General features: G+C 44.6%; 1 protein-coding gene and 1 long non-coding RNA gene across 4 annotated transcripts; one reads left to right on the forward strand and one right to left on the reverse strand.

Annotated features, from left to right (window-relative positions):
- The first annotated feature begins 68 nt into the window (after positions 1 to 68).
- On the forward strand, positions 69 to 19,588 carry LOC113013554 (NUAK family SNF1-like kinase 1). Its single transcript, XM_026154560.2, has 7 exons — positions 69 to 1,410; positions 5,596 to 5,716; positions 6,640 to 6,791; positions 9,080 to 9,145; positions 15,909 to 16,028; positions 16,502 to 16,634; positions 16,742 to 19,588. Exons 1-7 carry the CDS (start codon positions 1,075 to 1,077, stop codon positions 17,929 to 17,931), a joined length of 2,118 nt encoding a protein of 705 aa, XP_026010345.1. The 5' UTR covers positions 69 to 1,074; the 3' UTR covers positions 17,932 to 19,588.
- Positions 19,589 to 20,641: 1,053 nt separating this feature from the next.
- Positions 20,642 to 24,982, reverse strand: LOC145423167 (uncharacterized). Of its 3 annotated transcripts, none has more exons than XR_013904277.1 (3): positions 24,627 to 24,982; positions 23,036 to 23,236; positions 20,642 to 21,660 (listed from the first exon to the last, which is right to left on the reverse strand). It is a non-coding gene; the product is annotated as an uncharacterized LOC145423167 (long non-coding RNA). The 3 variants fall into 3 exon arrangements; XR_013904275.1 differs by having other exon boundaries at positions 20,642 to 21,664; XR_013904276.1 differs by having other exon boundaries at positions 20,642 to 21,668.
- Positions 24,983 to 24,990: the final 8 nt, after the last annotated feature.

Here is a 24,990-nt window from a genome sequence, read left to right on the forward strand (position 1 = left end):
TTTTAATAAAGCAGCAGAGCCACTGTGGTATTTTAAAATGCTATATCTTCAGTTTCAAACACATTGCTTTCCTCAAAATATCTTGTAGCTGTGAACTCCTCGTCCAGCATATGATAAAGCTCAGTCCTTTCAGCTGAAACTGCTACTGACACTAATGATTATTTGGAATAACTTGTAGTTTCCACTTTTTTAAACTCACCTTGTATCACATAAGCTGGAGTGGGACCTGCTGCTGCTGCTGCTTCACTCTCTCTGGCTGCGTTTTAAATTAAGGGCCACACATTACCTGGTGTTAAGTTCTGCTAGGGAAATTTGGCAGATATAGTGCAGATACTGGTTTAACAACTGCTGACAGCTAAACCATCCTTAACTTGTTAGTTGTACTCTGCACACAACACAGCCACAGAGCATGTATCTCTCACTGTCCTTTGCTTCTGCTGTCTTATTTCATGACGTTTAACCGAGGTTACTTTATCTATAACAGTTTTTTTTGTTTCTTTGTTTTACTGTTTAAAATGTACGTTTTAAATAAAAGAATAAAATCCCTTTTCTTTGACTGCAAAGTCTCTGCCAACTTCCTCAGAGTCTTCGAAGCTCGCCGCATGGCACAGCATCACCACAAATGTCTGATTGAAGTGATGGATTTAGGGTAAATCTGACCCGCAGGACATTCCCCGCATGCCTTCTTCCCCCGTGTTTCTGCCGCTGGGTAGGTCAAGTATTCGCTGGAAAAACCCAAATTAATCCCAAACGAGTGTGACGCTCGGGGATGTTGCCTTGTGGAGGCTCCACCCCTCGCCTCGGAGCGTGTGGTTCCCGTCGCTCCTGTTGCTGTGTTCCTGAGACTGAGAGTGGTAGTAGAAAACAACAGCTGGGCCGATAGATCAGACGGCTTTGGGGCATTTCTTAATTTTCAGACCATTACAGAAGCCTCCTTTAAACGTGTGAGACTCTATATGGACAACCCGATCATTAAAAAGAGCTCCAGCTGCTTTTTATCAAAACTCAAATTGATTTGGGGATCCGGTCCCGAGGAAAGCTGCTCCTGACAGGTGCGCAAAGTGCGCAGAGAGGATGGGCAGACGTGAGGCGGACAGCAGAGACGCAATGAACACTAGCGGACGCTCCGAGCTGGGCTGCCTGCAGGACGCGGCGTCCAGCAGCCAGCATGGCGGCGAGCAGTCACCGAGAATGGACAGCCGCCGTGCCTGCAACGCGGAGAAGCGACAGAGAAACATGAAAGTAGGCGTGGAGGCGCTGGGCCAGGCATCCACAGCCACAGCGTCCATTGAAGTAAAAAAGCATCAGCACAAGCACAACTTAAAGCACCGTTATGAGGTGATGGAGACGCTGGGGAAAGGCACCTACGGCAAAGTGAAGAAAGCGGTGGAGAGAGCGAGCCTGAAGACGGTAAGATGGTCACCATAACCCATCATATTATACTGCCTCAAGCTTTTCGGAGCTGTGTGGCTGAAGGACTCGTTATTTCCTAAACAAAGGGCGAAATGTGGTGAAAGGAAACGATAAATTATCAGTTTCTGAAATTGATCTGACCTCCTAACCTCGTCTGCTGACCCTGTAAAAAGCCTATAAAAAGTGTAATGTGATTCCCATGCTTTTACTTTTCGCCTGTGTCTTCATGCGTCTGTGCTTGCGTGCTGCACTTGCCACAGTGTTGCTCAGTGGTAATTAAATATTAATTTGAAGGTGGAAAGAACTTCGTGGGGGGCGCTCTGCGTGTGGTAGGATATGCGTTGATCCTGAACCCATTTCTTGTGCTGCCAGCTTGAGATGCCTTTGGTCTGACTCACTCAGCAATTGAAAAAGGGGATAAAATCACTACAATAGGTCTGCTCCAACTAGAGTCTGACCCCTAAAAACCCAGACTTAAGCACACACACACAGAGAGCAAGACATAATACCATAACAAGTTTCTATTTAACTTCACAATCTGAATATCTAGGTTAAAACAGAATGTGGTGCCAGATTAGTTTGAATAATCGTGGGTTTATGTCTGGTCAGACCTTAATCCCTCCCTCTGTGCTGTGATCTGAGAGGACGGGGCCTCATCAGTTTCCTTTCTGGTTTATTTTAGTAAATAAACACAGTTCCATAATCTGATTGCGACAAAAAAGATGATCCTGATTAGAGTGAGTTTCTCACAATTTGTCTGGCTCCTTCAACTGTGATTGCCAGATCTCCTCACTGATAGTAACCCCCGCCAGGTGTGGAGACGTCGTAGCCCTCACCAACTAGAAAATGTCTCAGTATATCAGAGACTGCCTACCCCCCTTCCCTCAACCCCCACCAGTTTGCTTACAGAGCAAATCATTCTCAGCCCTCTATTGTACACCTATGACTGCACACCAACCCAGCCAACTAATGACATCGACACGTATGCCAATGATGTCCTGACGGTGCTCAGAAAATAACCTGAAGCTTAACTCCCTTAAAACAAAAGAACTCATAATGGACTTCATGAGGCAAAGATAGGTCTACTCCCCACTCATTATAAATTAAGAATGGGTGGAATCTGTAGAATCACCCACATCTCCATGGATCTCACCTGGAGCCACAACACCCTGGTAAAGAAAGCCCAACAGCAGCTTCATTTCCTCTGTGTCCTGAGGAAGAATAACCTGGACCAGAAGTGGCCTTCTACAGCTCCTCATTGGAGAGTGTGCTCTTCTACTTCCTGGGTGTTTGCTACGCAGGGGCCACAACAGAGAACACGAAGCCTGTGCAGAGCGTAATTAACATCACCTAAAACATCAGTCACTGCCCTCTACCACCCTTGGAAGCCATCGCCAGATCCTCCTATCTCAGGAAAACCAGGGCCATCACAGGCGACCCTTTGCACCGCGCCCACCACCTGTATGACCTGCTGCCTTCTGGTTGGCGCCTCAGGTCAATCAGGTCCCACACCTTCAGACTCAAAAACACCTTCTTCCCCTGGGACATTCAGACTGTCAAAAAACACTTTCTCCCCACACCCCACCCCTGCCCAATCACCTCACTAATCTGAGCCATGGCCTGAGTTACCCTCATCACTCATGCCACTCACACACGGACTCTATTCATACCAGGTCATTTCTTTGCACGACTTTCAAGCACTTTGCAACTTGTTTTCTGTTGTGTACAATTCAATTCTATTCTATATCTTAACATGTAGTGAAGCATGTATAAGAGACTGCTGGTAGGATACAGAGAGATGAACAAGGCCGTGTGTGTGTGTGTGTGTGTGTGTGTGTGTGTGTGTGTGTGTGTGTGTGTGTGCGCGCGCGCAGGGTGAGTGGGTTTGGTAGGACAAGGGGGAAAAGCTGAATTCCTTGAGCCATTAGCAGGCACATACCAAGGATTCTTTGAAACAAAACAGGCATTATTTTTGGAAACAAGGCTAGCGGGCTGTTTTGTGAGCTTGGGGAGATGGGAGAGGAAAGCAGGAAGAAGAGCAGGAAGAGAAGGCACTATGAGTGATTTTATATTAAGGAGCTCACTTGAGACTTGTTCCTGTAAAGTGTCTAAGTGGTTTTCCTGTGACGCTGCAAGAAAGGAATGTAAGTCATCCTCATGAATGCACAGGGTAAAGCAAAAGGAAAGATGAATAACCAGCCTTGGTTATGCAAGCTAAGTATTCTGTGGTCACTTACCCTGGTTTGGAGCCTCACTTGTTTTTAAAGCTTAAATATCGTAGGCAAGAAAGAAAAAAAAAAAGGAATTGAAGCAATCAGATAATGCCATCAGAAAAAAATTCTTGTTTCCTTTCTTGCATTTAATGTATATGTCTTTGCCCAGTTTCCCATCAGTTCTGCAATTCCTGGTTAAGGAAAGGGACGGCTTAAGGCTGTGTGTAGATGATTGGAGGTCAAGGGTCACTCTGGCAGGAAGCCTGTATAATTCTGCCGCTAAATCGTTCACAGATGCAGCAGGGACCTTTAGTGATGCTCAGGCTCCTGGGATACATTTGTGTGTTTGTGAGAATAGCAGGGTAGGAAGGAAGTTGGTGCACACCCCAACCCCCATGATGACTTCATACAGACAAACACACCTGCAATAAGTCAAGACTGGAGTCAGCAGGAAAACAAGAAGGGGATGGGAAAGCTAGTACATCCCTTTGCACATCTAAAATTGCCATGCCATCATAATATAGGCCGTGATGATGTCAGAGAACGCCTGAATGACTCCCACATGCTGCGTTGTGTTTCCTACACATTGTTGCAGTTTGCATGGTTGCAGTTTTTAGAGGAAACGATGAGATGTTGTTGGTGAGAAGGATACTTTAGAGGTCATATCTCTGCGTGATGCATCTGCAGGATATTTGCAGGCATAAGGGTGAGATCACACAAACAACCACAGCTTCCTCTACTCACACATGGCCCCTTGAAATCAGTCAGATAAAATGCTCACTTTGCCCTGAACCATACCCAGAGGGTCTGTATTCCCTGTGTCATGTGTCACTTCAAAGTCTTGGTAGTAAATTAGAGCTGAGACGGCAGTAGAATTTTTTGACTCCCAGTCTATATCTTGATGTGTCTAATCCATAACTTTTATCTGTTATATTGCACTAAATCATCCCAGTAACTGATTTTACAGTCTCCCCTTCTCTTCCTCACATTGCTTTAAGTATTTGGGTCATAAATGGCTCTTTAGTGAGCATCAGAATCTGCCTCCCCAACTTTTTAATATCTGCCCTTCAGCTGATGACCTCATAAATCAGAAGGTCACTTCAGTCTCAGGGGTTCCCTGGATGGTGTTCGTGTTGTGTTGCATAACTATCATGGTTGATGGAGCGTGCGAACTGTGTCTCTTCCAGTTTTTCGGAGACATTTTTTTCCCCCCGCCAGCTGAGAAAACTCGAGTTTTGACCTGTGGGAGCTCACCCACAGGGACATGCAAAATTATACAGCGCATGTTTCGTCCCATGTTTAAATATCAGCCTCACAAATTAGTCCCATGGCTTCAGCTACTTGTTATATTCCACGTCTCTGTTGTCCTTTGTGTATTTTAGGCACACTCCGATGCCTCGTTGTCTGCCTGCATGCACTTGTCTCGTCTTTGTAAAGTGTTGATTATGTGACACTTATTCTATCCAACCAGTTTTATAGGTTTGTTTTAGGATGCATGTTTTTATTGCGGGCCTGCGTGTGTGTGTTCAGAAGCTTCGGGTTGCACTGGTGTATGGGATTAAAGAAGCAGAGTGTGAACACTGCAGCTGTCAACCTTCTGCCTCTGAACATCTCACATCACGAGATCTGCTCTCACCATGCAGCCTTTAAACCCACATAATCATGTCTAATACCCAGAGATTTTATTAGTGTATGAGCGTGTGTGTTTTTAAGCATCAACAGTATGTACAGTATGCCTTTGTTTCCATGTTTGGCTGTGCAGATGATGCATGAACTGTTTATTTATTTGTTGCTTTGATGGAGGTAAAGCAGAAAATGGTTAAATTTGTGTGTTTTCTGAGGAATTTATGGAAATTAAATCTACTGGCTCAAGTTTTATTACTCAGTCACTAGATTTAACACATGGTGTATGAAATTTGGATACAACCTTTTTTGTATAACATCCTCTAAACTTTGTCTTCCTTCCAAGGTGGCGATCAAGTCAATCCGCAAGGAGCGCATCACCGACAACCTGGACAGAATTCACATCCAGAGAGAGATTGAGATCACATCTTCACTCAGTCACCCCAACATCATACGCTTCCATGAGGGTAAGATGACACTGACACACCTTCCCACGTAATCAGACAATTTCATAGTTTGGTATCCAGCTAGCGTTTAGGCAGTCAATATTTTAAAGAACGTTAGTTGAAAGATATTAAGTTCCACAACACACACAGCAGCATTTACAGCAGTGTTGTTTAACAATGCCAGGGGCTAAGGGATAACGCTGGTAATGCTCACAAATCCTATTTGAAGCCCAAAACCAACAATGACACGACCCAACTAAGTATTTCCTATTTGTACAAAGAATCGTACACATGTCTTCTTACTCCGTTCCATAAACTTGCATTGTTGTTAAATACTTAACTTAAAATCATATCACTGATGCACTAATTTGGGAAAAATATCCCAAAACTACTACAAATACCACTCTGGGTCAATTCAGGCTAAACCACCAAAATACTCACTGCAGCAAGAAGGAATCTCCCCAAAAATGATTTGCTAAAAGCTACAGCACCCAGAAATGAAACAATATGATGGAAAAGAATTGTAAAACTTCTAAAACAGCCTTGAGAGATGGTCTTTGGTATCTTGTTTCATCATCTTGTAGTGTTACTTAACAATAAAAACAGAAGATTTTTACCCTTATTCACTAAAGGTCTCCCATTTATTGTTGGATGGGTATTGTTGTTCAATAGAACAAATGAGGAGGATGTTATAGTCATCAATAAGATAAAAAATTCCAGTTAGCCCCACACCTGTCACTATACTTAAGTATATCATTTCGATTGGTAGCCATTCATCAGGTGAGACTCTTTTAAAGTTGTACAAATGACAGAAACTGCAGATATTTCTGTTTCTATGAAGATTTATTGAAATCAATAAGCATTTGCATACACGGATTACACAGGAGTTGAAAACCTACACAGCCAAAACAGCATTAAAGGTTTCTGTTTTCCTGTGTTGACAGTGTTTGAGAGCCGGGATAAGATTGTGATTGTGATGGAGTACGCCAGCAGAGGAGAGCTGTATGATTACATACAGGAGAGGAGGCGACTGCCAGAAACAGAAGCCCGCAGCATCTTCAGACAGATTACATCTGCTGTCCACTACTGCCATAAGGTTTATACACACCAAACAACCTACCCACATGTGTTCTGCAGGTGCCCAACAGGAATACATTACAAGTTAGCAAATTGCACACAGGCACGTGTGCACACATGCAAATACTGTACCGCTTAAACCAATAAATCCTAATCCTATTACTGCAGAAAAACTTGACTTGAGTTTTCAGATCTCTTTGGGTTAAGAGCGCATTATAAGGCTCGATTGTTCTTTACAGTCACACACTGACACATTTAACAAACGCTAAATGAGCCTCCTTCAACATTATTGTAAGCCTTGGCATAGAAACAAACACTTCTTTGTTTCTCTGATTTATTGTTGTGTACATAAAATCAGGCCAGAAAGCAGGAATTATCGAGGACTTATAGGGCTTTGGAGTTGACGTCACGCCGCAATGCATTGTGGGAGCGCAGCTCCATTTTCGGGGTCTACGAATCAAAACAAACACACTGTGTTGGAACGACGACGACAAGAAACATGCTTAAAAGCAGCTCAAAAGAAAACGGACGGTATAGAGACCGATTGCGTCCAGAGGCGAAGCAGCGGTACTTGAAAAAAAATAGAGTGCATCGCAAATCTGGACCCATTTGAAATACGGCAGTGGAGTAAAGACCCAGACGACTTACCGCCACTGTCCTACCCCGATATCTTCACGTATCTTGTTTGTGGAGTAAGCGCTTACACAGCGAACCAGTTTCGTAATTACAAGTCACTGGAGGCACACATCCAATTTACAAATGGCTGGGTGCAAGATTTGGCTATTTTCAAGCCGCCAAACTCTGAGTACGTCGTCAAAGTAAGTCAGCTGGAGTGCACCAAGTGAAATAGCCATTTTCCACCCCCCACCATAATTAATGTTACACATTTATCATTTAACTGCTAAAATATCGTTATCATATTATATGCCCATAATTGTAAAGTACATGCAAGTTAACACATTGATAATCGGGTAAATTATTAACGCCAATTTGTGTCCTTCCTGTCTCATTTCATTTATTGTCTTTACATCAACCAATCAAGTCACTCCATTCTATGTTTGATCGCAATTTCTATAACTTCTGAGACCACCAACGATGATATTATTCAGCTATAAAGTGTGATGTGAACATATTTAGAACTTACCGGAATGAAAATGTCTTGAGCACACCAACTGATATCTGGAGACGTAACAGAACTTGATATCAGCTCGTCTCACGGCTGCTATCCAGGCTAGACGCCTTCGTTTGGTAATATCTGATACATGAGCTCCTTCATGTTGCTTCCAGGTTGGGAAAGCATAAAAAGACAATCCAAACTTATTCCCGTGCCAGTCGTAAGATCGAACATTGCAGCCGACCACACAGCAAGTACGAACCATGGCTATGCTTTCGCTCCTTACTTAGACCCCCAAAATGGCGGATCGGGCCAAAATCCTTTCCACGCCCACCCCCGTGACATCACGCTCCAAACCCCTATTAAGTCCTGTTTAAACAGAAGTGCATTACAGTGGAACTTAGGATATCTGCCTGACTGTCAGCTGAGCTGGACATGGGGAAAAAAAGGCAGTTGTTTTGCTTTTCTTATTTTGGCAGTTTGGACTCTGTGTGAATCTGCTCACGTTAAACTTATCATTCAGCTTCTGCGTCTCTGTGGTGTGCAGGGTGATGGAATTTGGGCTCCTCGTGCCCTTGAATATTGTCCCAAAATAGACATGAATGTTCCAGCGTGAATGAATTATTGAATGTGCCTCAGAGGTATGCGGTGCACATGGAAAGATGAGCAAGACTTCACGAGAAAAATGGAAATAATCGAGGGCCATTCACTGCTCCGTTCACAGGCATTTTAAACGATAGTAAAATGCCTGTAAACGACCTGATAAACCACATCTAACCATACGTGTGTCTGCCGTGCTTGCACACATACACACATAGTGCAGTTACATGTAGCACACAAAGCACTGTCTGAGGTCATTGGCCATTTCCTTCACATAAGAAGAGAATTTAATAAATGAAATAAAGTTTGTTTAAGACGAACTGACAGGAATGTTTAAAGTGTCACATGATTTCCTGGGTGACCACACCTAATGAGGTACTACATATGCAATTTATTTTGCTACAAATAGTGTAGATTTTGAGTCATCTGCCTTTTCCTTGCACACTTGTGCTTAATGCCAGTCGGCGACTCAAACCGTCATCCGATGAAAAAACAGAGCACCTTCTCATGCTTGAGAATAATTAAACAGTCTGATGATCTTCCTTCAGACTCTCCAAGAGCAGGACCTCAAGTGTGTTTCTCCTGTCTTGCAGAATGGGGTTGTGCATCGAGACCTCAAGCTGGAGAACATTCTTTTGGACCAAGATTTGAATGTAAAGGTAGGATCCTAAGAAAATATTGTGCACTAACTGAGCCATCTTGCCACATTTCCTTAGCATTTAATGAGATAAGATAAGATAGAACTTTATTAATTCCTCGGGTGGGTTCCTCTGGGAAATTCTGTTTCCAAAAGCACAGCACCGACAGAAGTTACAGTTACAGAATGTTTTATATATATATATATATAAACAAAAAAAAACACCCAGCACGCCCCTGCGGGCGGTTTATCCTTCAAGCTCGGGTCCTCTACCAGAGGCCTGGGAGCTTGAGGGTCCTGCGCAGTATCTTAGCTGTTCCCAGGACTGCGCTCTTCTGGACAGAGATCTCCGATGTTATTCCCGGGATCTGCTGGAGCCACTCGCCTAGCTTGGGAGTCACCGCACCTAGTGCTCCGATTACCACGGGGACCACCGTTACCTTCACCCTCCACATCCTCTCGAGCTCTTCTCTGAGCCCTTGGTATTTCTCCAGCTTATACACACACATATATATACATATACACACACATATATATACATATACACACACATATATATACATATACACACACATATATATACATATACACACACATATATATATATGTTAATGCAGCACTACGGGCAATACCTACAACCACGATTACCGACACTAACAAGCTGATCTACAATACGGCAGCAGTGATCAGTGAGATGCTTGGCTACAAGTTGAACAGCCACAAGGGGCAGTACCCTCCATGGAGAAGGAGGCTAGAGGGCAAGATCAAAGTAGCACGGAGGGAGGTTAGCCAACTAACGGAGTTGCAGAAAGGTGCGACAAATAAGGTGCCTAAGAAATACAGCAAGTTGTCCATACCTGAGGCCTTGGAAACTGCCAAGCAAAGACTCACAGCCTTGGCCAGCCGCTTGAGGAGGTACACCAGAGAGATAGAAGGCAGGAGAATAAACCAGCTGTTCTCCACAGAACCAGCAAAGGTGTACTCTCAGTGGCAAGGGAACAATAAGAGAACAGCACCACCAAGGCTGGAGACGGAGCAATACTGGAAGAGCATATGGGAGAAGGATGCAACCCATAACGGCAATGCTCAGTGGCTAGAGGATCTGAGGGCAGACCACAGCGACCTCCCTGAACAGGGTCCAGTAACCATCACAGTGGCAGATATCCAAGAAAGGGTCTCCAGTATGAAGAGCTGGACAGCACCAGGGCCCGACATGGTTCACGCCTACTGGCTGAAGAAGCTGACTGCACTCCACGAGCGTCTGGCAGCACAAATGAACCAGCTGCTAGTTAACGAGAGACACCCGGAATGGCTAACTGAAGGCCGGACGGTCCTGATCCCCAAGGACCCCAAGAAGGGACCGGTCCCCTCCAACTACCGACCAATAACCTGCCTCAGTACTACATGGAAGCTCCTGTTAGGCATCATATCGGCTAAGATGAACAGGCACGTGGGTCAATACATGAGCGGGACACAGAAAGGAATTGGCAAGAATACCAGAGGCGCAAAACACCAACTACTGGTAGACAGAACAATCAGCCAAGACTGCAAGACCAGACTGACCAACCTGTGCACTGCCTGGATTGATTACAAGAAGGCCTATGACTCAATGCCCCACAGCTGGATACTGGAATGCCTAGAATTGTACAAGATCAATGGGACCCTAAGAGCCTTCATCAGGAACTCAATGGGGATGTGGCGTACAACACTAGAGGCCAACTCCAAGCCCATAGCACAAGTCACCATCAAGTGCGGGATCTACCAAGGAGATGCTCTGTCCCCACTGCTGTTCTGCATAGGCCTGAACCCCCTCAGTGAGATCATTAACAAGACTGGCTACGGATACCGACTACGGAACGGAGCAGTTGTCAGCCACCTCCTGTACATGGATGACATCAAGCTGTATGCCAAGAGTGAACGAGACATCGATTCACTGATCCACACTACCAGGCTATACAGCAATGACATTGGAATGTCGTTCGGACTGGAGAAGTGTAGTCGGATGGTAACAAAGAGAGGGAAGGTAGTCAGAACTGAGGGGATTGAACTACCAGAAGGCAACATTGCAGACATAGAGGACAGTTACAAGTACTTGGGGATCCCACAGGCGAATGGGAACCATGAAGAGGCCGCTAGAAAAGCTGCAACCACCAAGTACCTGCAGAGGGTCAGGCAAGTCCTGAGGAGTCAGCTGAATGGTAAGAACAAGATCCGGGCCATCAACACGTACGCCCTGCCCGTGATCAGGTACCCTGCTGGGGTAATAGGCTGGCCAAAGGAGGAGATAGAAGCCACTGACATAAAGACAAGAAAGCTCCTTACCATGCATGGAGGGTTTCACCCCAAATCCAGCACCCTGAGGCTGTACGTTAAGCGGAAGGAAGGGGGCCGGGGACTGGTGAGTGTCAGCACCACAGTCCAGGATGAGACAAGGAACATCCAAGAATACATTGGGAAGATGGCCCCAACTGACCGAGTGCTCAGTGAATACCTCAGGCAGCAGAAACCCAAGAAAGAGGAGGGAGACGAGGAACCATCATGGAAGGACAGGCCCCTGCACGGTATGTACCACCGGCAGATAGGGGAGGTGGCTGATATCCAGAAATCCTACCAGTGGCTGGACAAAGCTGGACTGAAAGACAGCACAGAAGCACTAATCATGGCAGCACAAGAACAAGCTCTGAGCACAAGATCCATAGAGGCTGGGGTCTATCACACCAGGCAAGACCCCAGGTGCAGGCTGTGTAAAGATGCCCCAGAGACAATCCAGCACATAACAGCAGGGTGCAAGATGCTAGCAGGCAAGGCATACATGGAACGCAATAACCAAGTGGCCGGCATAGTGTACAGGAACATCTGTGCCGAGTATAACCTGGAAGTCCCGAGGTCAAAATGGGAGATGCCCCCAAGGGTGGTGGAGAATGACTGAGCTAAGATCCTGTGGGACTTCCAGATACAGACGGACAAAATGGTGGTGGCTAACCAACCGGACATAGTGGTGGTAGACAAACAGAAGAAGACGGCCGTAGTGATCGATGTAGCGGTTCCGAATGACAGCAATATCAGGAAGAAGGAACACGAGAAGCTGGAGAAATACCAAGGGCTCAGAGAAGAGCTCGAGAGGATGTGGAGGGTGAAGGTAACGGTGGTCCCCGTGGTAATCGGAGCACTAGGTGCGGTGACTCCCAAGCTAGGCGAGTGGCTCCAGCAGATCCCGGGAACAACATCGGAGATCTCTGTCCAGAAGAGCGCAGTCCTGGGAACAGCTAAGATACTGCGCAGGACCCTCAAGCTCCCAGGCCTCTGGTAGAGGACCCGAGCTTGAAGGATAAACCGCCCGCAGGGGCGTGCTGGGTGTTATATATATATATATACATACACACACACACACACACACACACACACACACACATATAAATACAGAGACAAATAAAAATAAAATATACGAAGGGGATAAATAGAATAAATAGGAATAAAAATAAAAATACAAGTGAATTGCACATTTCAAGTATTGAGTCTATTGCACCATTGACCATTTACAAAAGTATTGCACAAAAGGTATTGCACAGTGAGGTGAAGAGGCACTACAACTTAGTTGTTCCCCCCTCCTTTGTCCTCCTGTCTCCCCTCCCTCTCCCCTCCAGAGAGGAGTTAAACAGTTTGATGGCGTGTGGGACAAAGGAGTTTTTAAGTCTGTTAGTTCTTGTCTTGGGGAGAAGCAACCTGTCACTGAACAGACTCTTCTGGTTGTTAATGGCCGTGTGCAGAGGATGCCCAGCATTGTTCATAATGTCCATCAGTTTCTTTAATGTCCTTTTCTCTGCCACTGTCACCAGAGTGTCCAGCTTCATGCCGACCACAGAGCTAGCCTTCCTGATCAGTTTCTCCAGCCTGCATGAGTCCTTCTTTGCTGTGCTGCTCCCCCAGCACACCACAGCATAGAAAAGTACTCCAGCAACCACCGACTGGTAAAACATCCTCAGGAGCTTCCTGCAGATGTTAAAAGACCTCAGCCTCCTGAGGAAGTACAGTCGGCTTTGGGCTTTTTTATACAGGTGCTCTGTGTTGCATGACCAGTCCAGTTTATTGTCCACCCACAGCCCGAGGTACTTGTACTTGTTGACCACCTCCACCTCCTCCCCCTCTATCTGAACCGGCAGTGGACCTTCTCTGGACCTCCCGAAGTCCACAACCAGTTCCTTGGTCTTTGAGGTGTTGAGTTGCAGGTGGTTTGTGTGACTCCATGCGACAAAGTTCCTCACCAGATTTCTGTACTCCTCTTCCTGATCATCCCAGATACACCCCATGATGGCCGTGTCATCTGCAAACTTCTGAATATGGCATAATTCAGAGTTGTAGCAGAAGTCAGAGGTGTACAGGGTGAGGAGAAGAGGGGACAGCACAGTTCCCTGTGGTGCTCCTGTGCTGCTGACCACAGTGTCAGACGTGATGTCCTTCAGCCTGACGTACTGTGGCCTGTCGGTGAGGTAGTCGGAGATCCAAGCGACCAGGCAGGGGTCCACCTCCATCCTGTTCAGTTTTTCCTGAAGCATACAGGGCCGGATGGTATTAAAGGCACTGGAAAAGTCAAGAAACAGGATCCTGACCGTGCCTTTTCCCCCATCCAGGTGTGAGTGGGCTCTATGCAGGAGGTACAGGATGGCATCCTCCACTCCGACACCCGCCTTGTATGCAAACTGTAGTGGGTCCTGGGCATGTTGTACCTGTGGTCGGAGGAGGTTGAGGAAGAGCCGCTCTAGAGTCTTCATAAGATGTGACGTCAGTGCCACCGGTTGGAAGTCATTCAGCTCATTGGGCCGGTTCCTTTTGGGGACCGGGACGATGCAGGATATCTTCCATAGGGCGGGCACTCTCCCCAGTCGCAGACTGAGATTGAAGACTCGTTGTAGCGGCTCCCCAAGTTCAGCAGCACATGCCTTTAGCATCCTAGGACACACCTTGTCTGGGCCTGCTGCCTTCCTGGGGCGAAGCTTCCTCAGTTGTCTACTGACCTGATCCACTGTGACACTTGGAGATGTTTGGGAGGAGGGGAGGGGGGGAGATGTCTTGCTGCTGAGAGAGGGATTGGAGGAGGGGGTGTCATGGTGTAGGAAGGGGGGGGGAAGCGAGGGAGGTAGGAGAGTGGGGAGAGGACTCTGTAGTAAAGGTGAGGGTGAGGGTGGGGGGGTTGTGGGCTGGTCAAACCTGTTGAAGAAGTTGTTGAGTTCGTTTGCCTTCTCCACAGTCCCCCCCACTGTGCTTTTCTTGGTGTTGTGGCCTGTGATGGTTTTCACACCATTCCAGACCTCCCTCATATTGTTCCCCTAACCCTAACCCCTTCCCATTATCATCTGATCCATGCTACGTGGATTGTTTTGCCGCCTCCAACATAAAATGCAAACACAGTGTACTTTCAGGATATATGTTGGAGCATTTTCTACCCAGAGGAATTTCAATGTGTTGTTGAGCAATGGACAGTGAATGTGAAAAAACACAATGTAAGGCCTTACAAAAGAACCCAGGGAATATTTCTTGCCTTATTTGGGCATTGTTCTCCCTATATCAGAGCTGTGCATGGTCAGCAGGGAATGCCGGGAATTTAGCGACAATCTTGAGGATTCATGCCAGTCAGGGGGTTTACGTATGTGTGCTCTGTCTGTCAAAAGAAAACGCTATGTGCAGACTTCTCTGCGGGTCTTCATTCGCTGCCAACCACATCACCGGAGGTTCACCGCACCGGCCTTTCTCGGCATCTGCTGCAGGAAATCACCGAGGCTCTGTGCAATGCGTTGTTATGTCTGCACAATAGCTGCTTAATGGCATCTGTATGGGGCAGAGAGAGGCAGATATGTGAAATGTTAGGTCATGTCAGGTTTAAAGTAGAATATTAGTCTGTAGAGTGTAACTTTGTGTTTGACTTTGTTTTCGTAAGCATTTGGTAGTCATTCATTCACTCTTCCAGCTTCATGAAGAACTGTCTCACTATAGACTGAATGCATGCAAACATATGGGAGTCCAAAGAAATGTGCTAATTGCCACTGGATATATATGAACAGTGAGCTGGCTTGCATTTACAGTGTTGTCTTCTTCAATGAGGTCTTTGTTTCCCCGTATCTCTCTACCATGGAAGTGAAGCTGTCATTGTGAATATTTTTAACACCACGAGGGCTGATAGTGAGCCAGCATGCATGTTTATAATCTTCGCAGATAGAGGAGAGACACAGTATGTCTGCGTATGGCTTTCAGAGCCTCGAGTGAGTGATTGTTCCATTACGTGGGCGTAAGCAGCCTGATGCTTTTGGCCCGCTCCCCTTTTCCTCGCTCACACTTACTCTGGCAAAAGCTCAGCATACCTGCAGTATTTTTGGCTCCTTTAAAAGGAATTGCTTTTGAGTTATTGTGTATTTTCTTTCCCACATGACTAAAAGCTTTCCGTACATAGTCACTGAAAAGGAATTTAGATTGTGTGAGGCCGAGTGCTAAAGTGAATGAAACTCAGTGCAGGATTCAGTGTGAACTGATTAGTTCACTGTGACATAAAGTTTGAGATATCAGTGTTTTGAGTTTGTGGAGAGACATCTGGACTGAGATCTGTTGTCTTGTAATGTGACAGTTACGCCATCTATGATTCACAGTGTCACATGAACCTCTTGTGTTTACTTGACACAGAAAATGAGCGCAGACACATCCAGCAGCTGTGAAAGCTTTGAATAGTGTCAGCAGTAGGAAGAAATAAAAATAATTATTAACAAAATATGTTAATTTGCATTCTTTCTTTTTTGCAGCTGGCTGATTTTGGCCTCTCAAATAATTTCCACAAGGGCACGCTGCTGCAAACCTACTGTGGAAGTCCGCTCTACGCTGCCCCAGAGATCGTGAAAGGGCTCCCATACCAGGGACCAGAGGTTGGTCAACATGCTGTTAATTCCCAGCATTATGGATGTTAGGTTGTTTTAAAATGTTCACAGAATAATCAGTTTTGTTTACTGCAAGACTGGAGGGCTGCTTTTGGTGAGATTACATCATCATTTAATGTCACCACATGTGGCTGGTTTTCTTTTAAAACAACAGCTTTCTAGTACATTAGCTAATTCTAACAACTTGCATTGTGGGTATTGTACGCACCAGATGCTGGCATGAAAAAAAGCTCTTTAAAATGTAAAAAAATTATGATGTCGCTGGTTCTGCTGCATTTTGTGTCTTTCATGAATCCAACATTGTTATTTATATTAGTGCAATGCTAAATTACACTAATTTAGCAGTGTAAAATTCATATCTTCTGGATTAGTGTAGCTTTAAACCACAGTACATCTTCTTTTGTTCATGAATATGCTTTAAAATAATATAATATTTCATTCTGTATGTGTTTGTGTCTTAGGTGGACTGCTGGGCACTGGGGGTGTTGCTGTATGCCCTTGTTTACAGCAGCATGCCATTCGATGGTGCCAGTCACACAAAACTCACAGAGCAGATCAGCCAAGGTCGCTATCGCAGACCCAACCCCCCCTCTGGTAAAGCTTCATAACTTTATTTTTTATATATATTTTTAAATCTGTCAAATGGGATCTGGTTTGTCAGCGTAGTGGCCATAAATAACTGTTGACTCTGTCCCCTCCAGACGCCTGTGCTCTCATCGGCTGGTTGCTGACAGTGCGTGTGGATGAGAGAGCCACGATAGAGGACGTGGCTAACCACTGGTGGGTGAACTGGGGATATGAAGAGAGTGTGTGTGACTGCCCTTCATTTCCACACCAAGAGTGCCCCTCCCCGCTGCTGGCTCGCTACATCGACTGGCAGAATCAGGTTGCTGCTGCTAGCAGTTTGACGGCGGATGCAGACTGCCTGTCCTCAGACTCTTCCGGTCTTCCTCAACACGCTTCCAACCCCTTTTACTTCAGCTTACCTCTAAAGCACGAATGTGGGGGAGGTGCAAGGGTGCGCGGTGGAATATCGAGTCTTAGGAAGTCTCGCAAGGAGAATGCGATTCCCCAGACTGCACAGGGAGCTTGCAGTGACGTTTGTTTAGCAACTGCTTCTTCCGTGGTGATTTCCTCCAGTTCCACTTTTGAAAGAAAAAAGCCCAAAGGTATTCTGAAACACCAGAGAAGTTTAGATTCAGTCTTTCACACCCCTCCCAGGGATAACTCCCCCTCTCAGCTCTGTAACACTGCACCGCAGCCCTGTCGAACACACAGTCTTACTCATGCGTATGTTGACGTCCTATCAACCAGCCTTCTGTCTCCAACTACATTCAGTCAGCCGTCGTCCAAAATGCCCAAGAAAGGGATACTAAAGAACTTGTATGGTGGGGAGTCAGGTTATGGTTCCTCATCAGACAGAAGGGGCTCAGGTGTAGGAAGTACAGACAGTAATGCAGGTCAGTCCTGTTCCCACAAACAACAAACATGTCTCCCTGGAGTTGAAGACAGTCCCACAATGCGCACAGAAGCAGTAAGAAGACGTAAGGGTATTTTGAAACGTAATGGAAAGTTTTCTCGCAGCCTGGATCTTCCTGACAACCACCAGTCTTCTCCCTCTCCAACTCCTGCAATATTCCCAGAGGCTCTGCAGCATCTCCTCCAGACTGCAGGGGATGCTGAGGGCCGTCATAGCCGCCCCTCTAGTGTTGTGAGCGAGGATAGCCTCTTCTCCTCCGATTCCTTTGATCTGCTGGACCTTAGCTCCCAGTCACGTCGCAAGATTTTCTCAAGGGGGGTGCGGCACAGCTCAGAGGACGATTTGGAGCAGCTGAGAGGCGAGGCGGACAGGGTTGTTGGACAACGACAAACAAAAAAGGAAATGCTGTAATACGAAGCGTATTAGAAACTTTAGTGTGCTGAAAAACTGGGTTTAATTCCAGCTCTTCAGTTCAGTTTTATGTGATAATCAGTGCCTGCGATCTTGAAAAGACTTCATGAACTCTAGAAAGGTTGCATCTCAAGTACACAGACTCTCATGACCATTGCACTGCCGATGTAAAGCACCATGTCTCAGCATATTTGCAGCGATAAATTAAAGTGTAGCCTCTGACTGTTTAACTGTGTTCCTCCAAATGGGACCTGATTTCCAGCAGTTTGCAGAGACAGGACAGAATAGTCTGTTTAATGGACTCGGTCCGACCTCACCTGCACAACAGACTCTCCTTGTAGATTTTTGCAGATTGATGTTGACAACTCTCAAAATCTTTGTCTGAAGGCTGTCATCTGCTAACATGGTAATCCATGCATCTTTGATTTATCGACAATCATTGTATGAGTAAGTCAAAAGACTTAAAGATATTTCCATCCACCTGCATTTTTTGACCATTTTGGATATAAAATCTGAGGTGTAAGTTCAGAAAAAAAGAAGAAAAAATACTTTTAAAGTTCAAAAAAATATGTGTGTATTGATAACAGTGAAATGTGGCAAAGTGCAATTGAAACTAGCTTTTTATACACTAATCGTGCATGAAGCATGTCAGATAGAAGCATACAGTATGTATGTGAGAACTAATGGCGAGGAGGAGCATTAGTTAAATTAATATATGAAACAAATGTAAATATAATTTCATTTTTTCTGCATTCTTTGGCAGTGCTACTAATTTTGCTGGTGATCTTTTGTAATATATAATTTGCACACTGTTGTTCTGCAGTGGTTGTGATAACACCCGGCAATAAATTTAACATCATCAGCTACTTATACTCAAGTATCCACCTTCATGCAGTCACACATACATATGGAAACAGATATGCATAGAAGTTTGCTTTTAGCTTAATGATTTTCTGAAATGTGTTCAAATGTGTGCAGTGTTTGGATGGAAACTAGACTGTAGCAACTTCTGTTATGATGATAAATTCTGCTCAGTTGACCTTTGGGATACTTTGTGGCAGCACTTTATAAACCTTATATAAACATTGCGACATGGTTATAGCGCACTAAAATGTAGCAGATATCAGGACATTTTAAGTGTTCAGTATTAACCTGTATAATCTGTCAGAAATTCTAATTTCTCATCTGAGAATAAATTGTGTTTTTATTCATTATCTGTTCATGCATCATCCTGCTTATGTTTATGCACTGTGGGCTTGCACAAGAGGAGCTATGGTTGTTAACAGACACTTCACATTGGTTAAACCCCATTTGTTAAATGTTTATATTCCGCTTATCTAAAATGCTAAGGAAAGTAATGCCGATGTCAATATTTTTTTTCAAGTATATTTATGCCACACAGTGTTTCACTGTGCACAGTTTGCTTCTTTGCACCAACACACACAGTGTGAATAGCAGATAGATCACATTGCTTTTTACCGTGACACCACCTGTGCTGCTCTGGATGTTTAGGTGATGTATGCAGTAGATGTATGCAATATTAAATCTGTGATTTTCATACTGTGAGAGGAAATACAAAGAATTCTCTTTAACTTTTTTTGTTTGTTTTTTTAAAATATTTTTGTTTTTCTGGGTAAAATAAATTATTTGAATCTGAGCAGTTTGCAGTGTCTTTTCTGATGAAACGATAAATAAAATCAGCAGCATGTTGTAAGACGTATTGCATCTTGACCAACCATAGAGTTTGTACTCGAAAGCAGGGATGTTAGTTAGTTTGATTATTTGTCTGAGTGTGGAAGACAAAAAGATGTCTATTTAGTTACCTTGCTGTCTTCTTCTGTGTTTCTGTCTCCATAAACTCAGCTCTAGTTGGCCCACAGATTGTTTTCATAGTTTTTAATGGACTTGGTTATAAAAAGAAGTAGGCACAGTTTCTTTCTTTAAATGCTCTACAAAAAGGAAACATTAACTGTGGAAACAGCAGATTTGAAAAAGCAGGTTTCATTAAACAGTTATTCCAATGTTGTGTTTTGAAAGCCTGTCCAATGAGTAAACACTTCATAGATTGTTGTTTGGAGATTTTCATTTTAAGGATTACATTTTTCTGTATGGATTAAAAAAAAATGCCAACATCTCCAAAACAACAAAACTCACCAGAAGGCCTTGTTTAGATGTGAAGAAGCCCGGCATGGTCTTTGATAAACATTATTATTTTATACCATTCACTTGCCTGGTTGTAAATTTCTTTAAGTCTTCTCCCCATTTTAGGACACTTTATATAATTTGAATTGATTGATTGGAGAAAAAGTTGGCCAGCAGAGGATGAAATCCAGAGCAAAGGTCAGATGGTGACTTTTCACAACACTCATATCCCGTCAGTGTCATGGGGACTATTTTGTTACATAAGAACAACCATTTAACTGTGCTGAGCTAATGTTTATGCTGCATGCACAGCGAGTAGATGAGTAAATGTGATACAGCCTTTATCTACACCCAAGACTTCTGGATTCTCAATCATTGCTTAAGATGGGTTGTCATCAAAACTACTGTACTGGGAGGTGATTTGAAGAAATATGTTTAAATCATCAAAACATCCATCTATCCACGTTCTTCTTCTTATCCAACTCAGGGTCAGTGGCACAGCTGGAGGCTCTAGCTTTGAAGTGCAAGTTAACCTAAAATGCTTGTATTAGGACTTTGGGAGAAAGCTTGGGTATCCAAAAAAAGCCCACAAGGGCATGGAGAGACAAACTGTAGGAGTGCTCCAGAGGGAACCGTGCTAACCACTGCACTGCCATGATGCCCAAACATATAAATTCCTGACTATTTAATGACGCTTTAGACTCCAAATTGTGATCTATGTCCCAAGGCACGCTCATACAGTATAGGATGTTTTTAATAATGATTCTCTTACAGTTGAAGGTATTGCAACATTAGCCCCTTTAAGACAAAGCACCGTTATATTTAATGGATTTGTTCCAAGCAAATTATATTTATTTATTTATTATCTCATGTTTCTGTGTTATTTGTCTGGACATTCATTAATAGGTACCACATGATGATTATATGTTTGCCTGTGCAAAGATTTATGTTGCTCACATGATTTTTTTTGTAACGCAATGACTTTATGAACAATAACGATTGATTATTAAACAGCCAAGTTTAGAATTAAAAACAGCTGTTTTAGCTTGTGGTGTTACACAACAGCACCTCATCTGGATACTTCAAATTTCTCCGAATTCACACATTTGTTTTAAATTAGGGTTAGGTTAGGTTAGGTTAGGGTTTAGGGGTTATGGGAAAAAAGCCAGGAGAGGATGGGACAAAAGTGGAATAACTGAAAAAGTAAGAGGTGTAGAGGGCTGATGTTGGTGTCTAGGTGGGGGTTTTGGTGGGTGCCGGACGCTGTGGCGAAGAGGCCACGCCGATGGCTTCTTCGGTTCTGGAGATATGGCGAATCGGACCAAAAAGGATGGGACAAAACGGTCCCAGTCGGAGAAAGGAAGGTGCAGAGGGCCTGGGTCCACCACCACTGTACTCAGCAGGCCCTGCCGGGTCGTTCGACACGCAGCATGGCAGGGATCGGTGACATAACATGTAGCAGTTTCCCTTCACAGAAGCGTCTGCAGCAGGTGGGTGGAGGAGGAGGCAGCAGAACCAGGCCTTTGGAGCACTGTGTCATCTCCTGGTCCTGATGCTTTGAATCTCCCTCTCTGTCTGTCTGTCTGTCTGTCTGTCTGTCACACACACACACACACACACACACACACACACACACACAGAAGCTGGTCAAGTGCTGTGCAACTGGGATTGCACCTGTCGTCCACAGGAGGGCGCCTAGCTGGGAAGTCCAGTACATTCCATATTAAAGTTGTTGCAAGTGCATTTTTTGTGTAAAAGACAGACACACACACACACACACACACACACACACACACACACACACACACACTGTAAGGTCTGAAGTGCAAAATTTGAATTACATTCCTTTGTATCTCTCCCTCTCTCTCTCTCTCTCTCTCTCTCTCTCTCTGTCAACACACACACACACACACACACACACACACACACACACACACACACACTGTAAGGTCTGAAGTGCAAAATTTGAATTACATTCCTTTGTATCTCTCCCTCTCTCTCTCTCTCTCTCTCTCTCTCTGTCTCTCTCTCTCTGTCAACACACACACACACACACTCACACACACCAAAGCACACAGACAGAAGCTGGTCACAACTGCTGTGCAACTGGGATTGAACCAGGGGGGCTCCCTCTGCTGGCTCAATGCGGTACAAAGTGTCAGAAGGTGTTAGATATCTGCTTTTGACAATCAATTGCACCTGTCGTCCACAGGAGGGCGCCTAGCTGGGAAGTCCAGTACATTCCATATTAAAGTTGTTGCAAGTGCATTTTTTGTGTAAAAGACAGACACACACACACACACACACACACACACACACACACACACACACACACACACACACACAGTAAGGTCTGAAGTGCAAAATTTGAATTACATTCCTTTGTATCTCTCCCTCTCTCTCTCTCTCTCTCTCTCTGTCTCTCTCTCTCTCTCTCTCTCTCTCTGTCAACACACACACACACACACACACACACACACACACACACACACACTGTAAGGTCTGAAGTGCAAAATTTGAATTACATTCCTTTGTATCTCTCCCTCTCTCTCTCTCTCTCTGTCTCTCTCTCTCTGTCAACACACACACACACACACACACGCACACACACACACGCACACACACACGCTCAATGGAGTATAAAATAAAGACCGGGGCAGTTCTCTCACTGGAGTCTCTTAGAGTGGAGGCTGCCCTTGCTAGCAAGAAGTTCTGTGTGTTTCTCTTCTCTGAGTCTTTACTGAAGAAGTGTTTTATAACATTTTCCTTAACAACTGACATGTGTTTTTTGTGTAAAAGAGAGACACACACACACACACACACACACACACACACACACACACACACACACACACACTCAGCGGCTCAGAGATGAGGGAAAAACAACAGAAATCAGGATAGATTTTAATGTCAGGAGATGCCCTGTGATGCTGGGGCCATTGTGTAAGATTGGAATGTGTACCAGTGGCTGGTGGGTGGTCCTTGAAGGTCCCAGGAGGAGGCGGCGAGGAGGCAGCGGGTGGCTGGGCTTGAGCTGTGGATCAGGGACGTCATTAATTCTGCCTGGTGCTGCGTGTGCCCTGTGCAGCTTGGATGTCTGCCGCTGACGCTCTGTGGTTCCTGTTCTGCTGATCTCCTGGTCCACACACGGCTTCAGGGTGCACTGTACAAGGGAAGAAGAAATGCATCATTGGTTACCAAAATAAAACAGTGTCTTTCTGCCTGTGTCATTCTGTTTGGTTTCTTTGAGCGTTTGTTTCTTAAATACACAGCAAGTGTCACTCTCTCTCTCTCTCTCTCTCTGTCTCACACACACACACACACACACACACACACACACACACACACACACACACACACACACACACACCAAAGCACACACACCAAAGCACACACACACACACACACACACACACACACACACACTGTGTATCATCACTGATTTCTATAATCCACTTGATTCCGATTCACAAGGTCCAGATTCGATTTGGTGCAATTTTTACTCAGAAAGTGAGAGATCTTATAATTCTGATCATTTATCAGTACTGACACTAAACTTTATCAGAGATGTGACCATCACAGCACATGCCGTTGTGTCAAAGTAACTGAGAATAAAAAAATAAAAAAATAAAAACATAAAGGAGATTTTCCTGGCATGGATTTTATAGCAGATAACCTTAAAAATATTCTGCAATTATACCTAATTTGAAAAAGTTTACATTTCTTCAGTATTGAACAGCAGAAATTAAGCTTTCTTATCCGACGTCATTTACAAAGGAAAGAAAAGACAGCGGCCGCCAGCGCTGTAAACAACGGTAGACTGATGGGTAATAAGCGAATGAGTAATGCAGAAAACACATGTTTGAGATGGGAAACTTTTCTTGAAGTTTCTCTCACAGTTAGCTGTGCGTGAACTGTGGGTTTCATCGTGTTGGAAGCAAAACAGCAAAAGTAAGAAGGAATTAAGGATGATATTAGCCCCCACGCCGACTAAGCTAATTCTGATGCTCTGTTTACGTCTTCGTGTGGAATGCGTTTCCTGCTCTCATTTGCTGGTTGTTGTTGAAATAGTTTTGTGAGCTTTAACCTGAGATTCTGGCGTTTCTGGTAAAACACATTTATATTCATTCAATTCAGGATTTAATGAATCGATATCGCTTCATTCAAGCTACTCACCTGTCTATATCCACCTCCACTTCCAGCTGGACCACGGACAGAGGTCCCGCCCCGACTATCTCTGATTGGTTTAGACCACGAAGGGGAATGACGTGTGTCTGTTGTTGAACACATGGACGTCTGTCGCTTGGCGAGCGATCGGGTGGTTTAGCGAGTGTCAGCCTCTTAAGTTTAAGACAAGCCCGGCTGCTTTTTAAGCGACGCGGCGCTAGCTACCCAGCTAGCTCAGTACACAGGAACTACTTCCGGTAGTTATACAAAATAAAAGCGTCCCCCATTATAATCCGCTATAATGCCATACTTCCGCTGCGCGCGCCGTTGATATATACCTTGGCTTTACATTAATTGTGAGAAAACAAAACAAACAAATAACTCACCGTTGAGTCGATTGTGAGGTAGTGTAAAGACGAATGAATCGGCTGGGTTATTGCACGCTGTCAACTGGTCTGTAGTGTAGGATTTGTCGATATCTGACAAGTAGGCCAACCACAGGGACACAGCGGCCGCCTCCATTACTCCCGACATACCACTAGAGTGAGCCAGCACACCACAAATGAAGTTTTCTTGTTCTCCATTCATTTCAATGGGAAAAAACTTGCATTAAAATATTCATATTTAAAAAACTATAGAAGTAATAAACACCAAAAGTCATAGCAACTCATTCCAGCTCCAGCCGCACACAATGATATATCATATGTGAACCTTGTCTCAAAACTGTGGGGCGAGTTAAGGTCCAAAATA

Source organism: Astatotilapia calliptera, chromosome 20 (genome assembly GCF_964374335.1).
Source record: "Astatotilapia calliptera chromosome 20, fAstCal68.1, whole genome shotgun sequence".
Classification (NCBI taxonomy): domain Eukaryota; kingdom Metazoa; phylum Chordata; class Actinopteri; order Cichliformes; family Cichlidae; genus Astatotilapia; species Astatotilapia calliptera.

Coding starts and splice junctions, on each gene's coding strand:
- LOC113013554 (XM_026154560.2), top strand. CDS start 1,075: ATGGGCAGACGTGAGGCGGACAGCAGAGACGCAATGAACACTAGCGGA. Junction 5,717..6,639: donor CATCATACGCTTCCATGAGG/GTAAGATGACAC, acceptor CTGTGTTGACAG/TGTTTGAGAGCCGGGATAAG. Junction 16,029..16,501: donor TCCCATACCAGGGACCAGAG/GTTGGTCAACAT, acceptor TTTGTGTCTTAG/GTGGACTGCTGGGCACTGGG.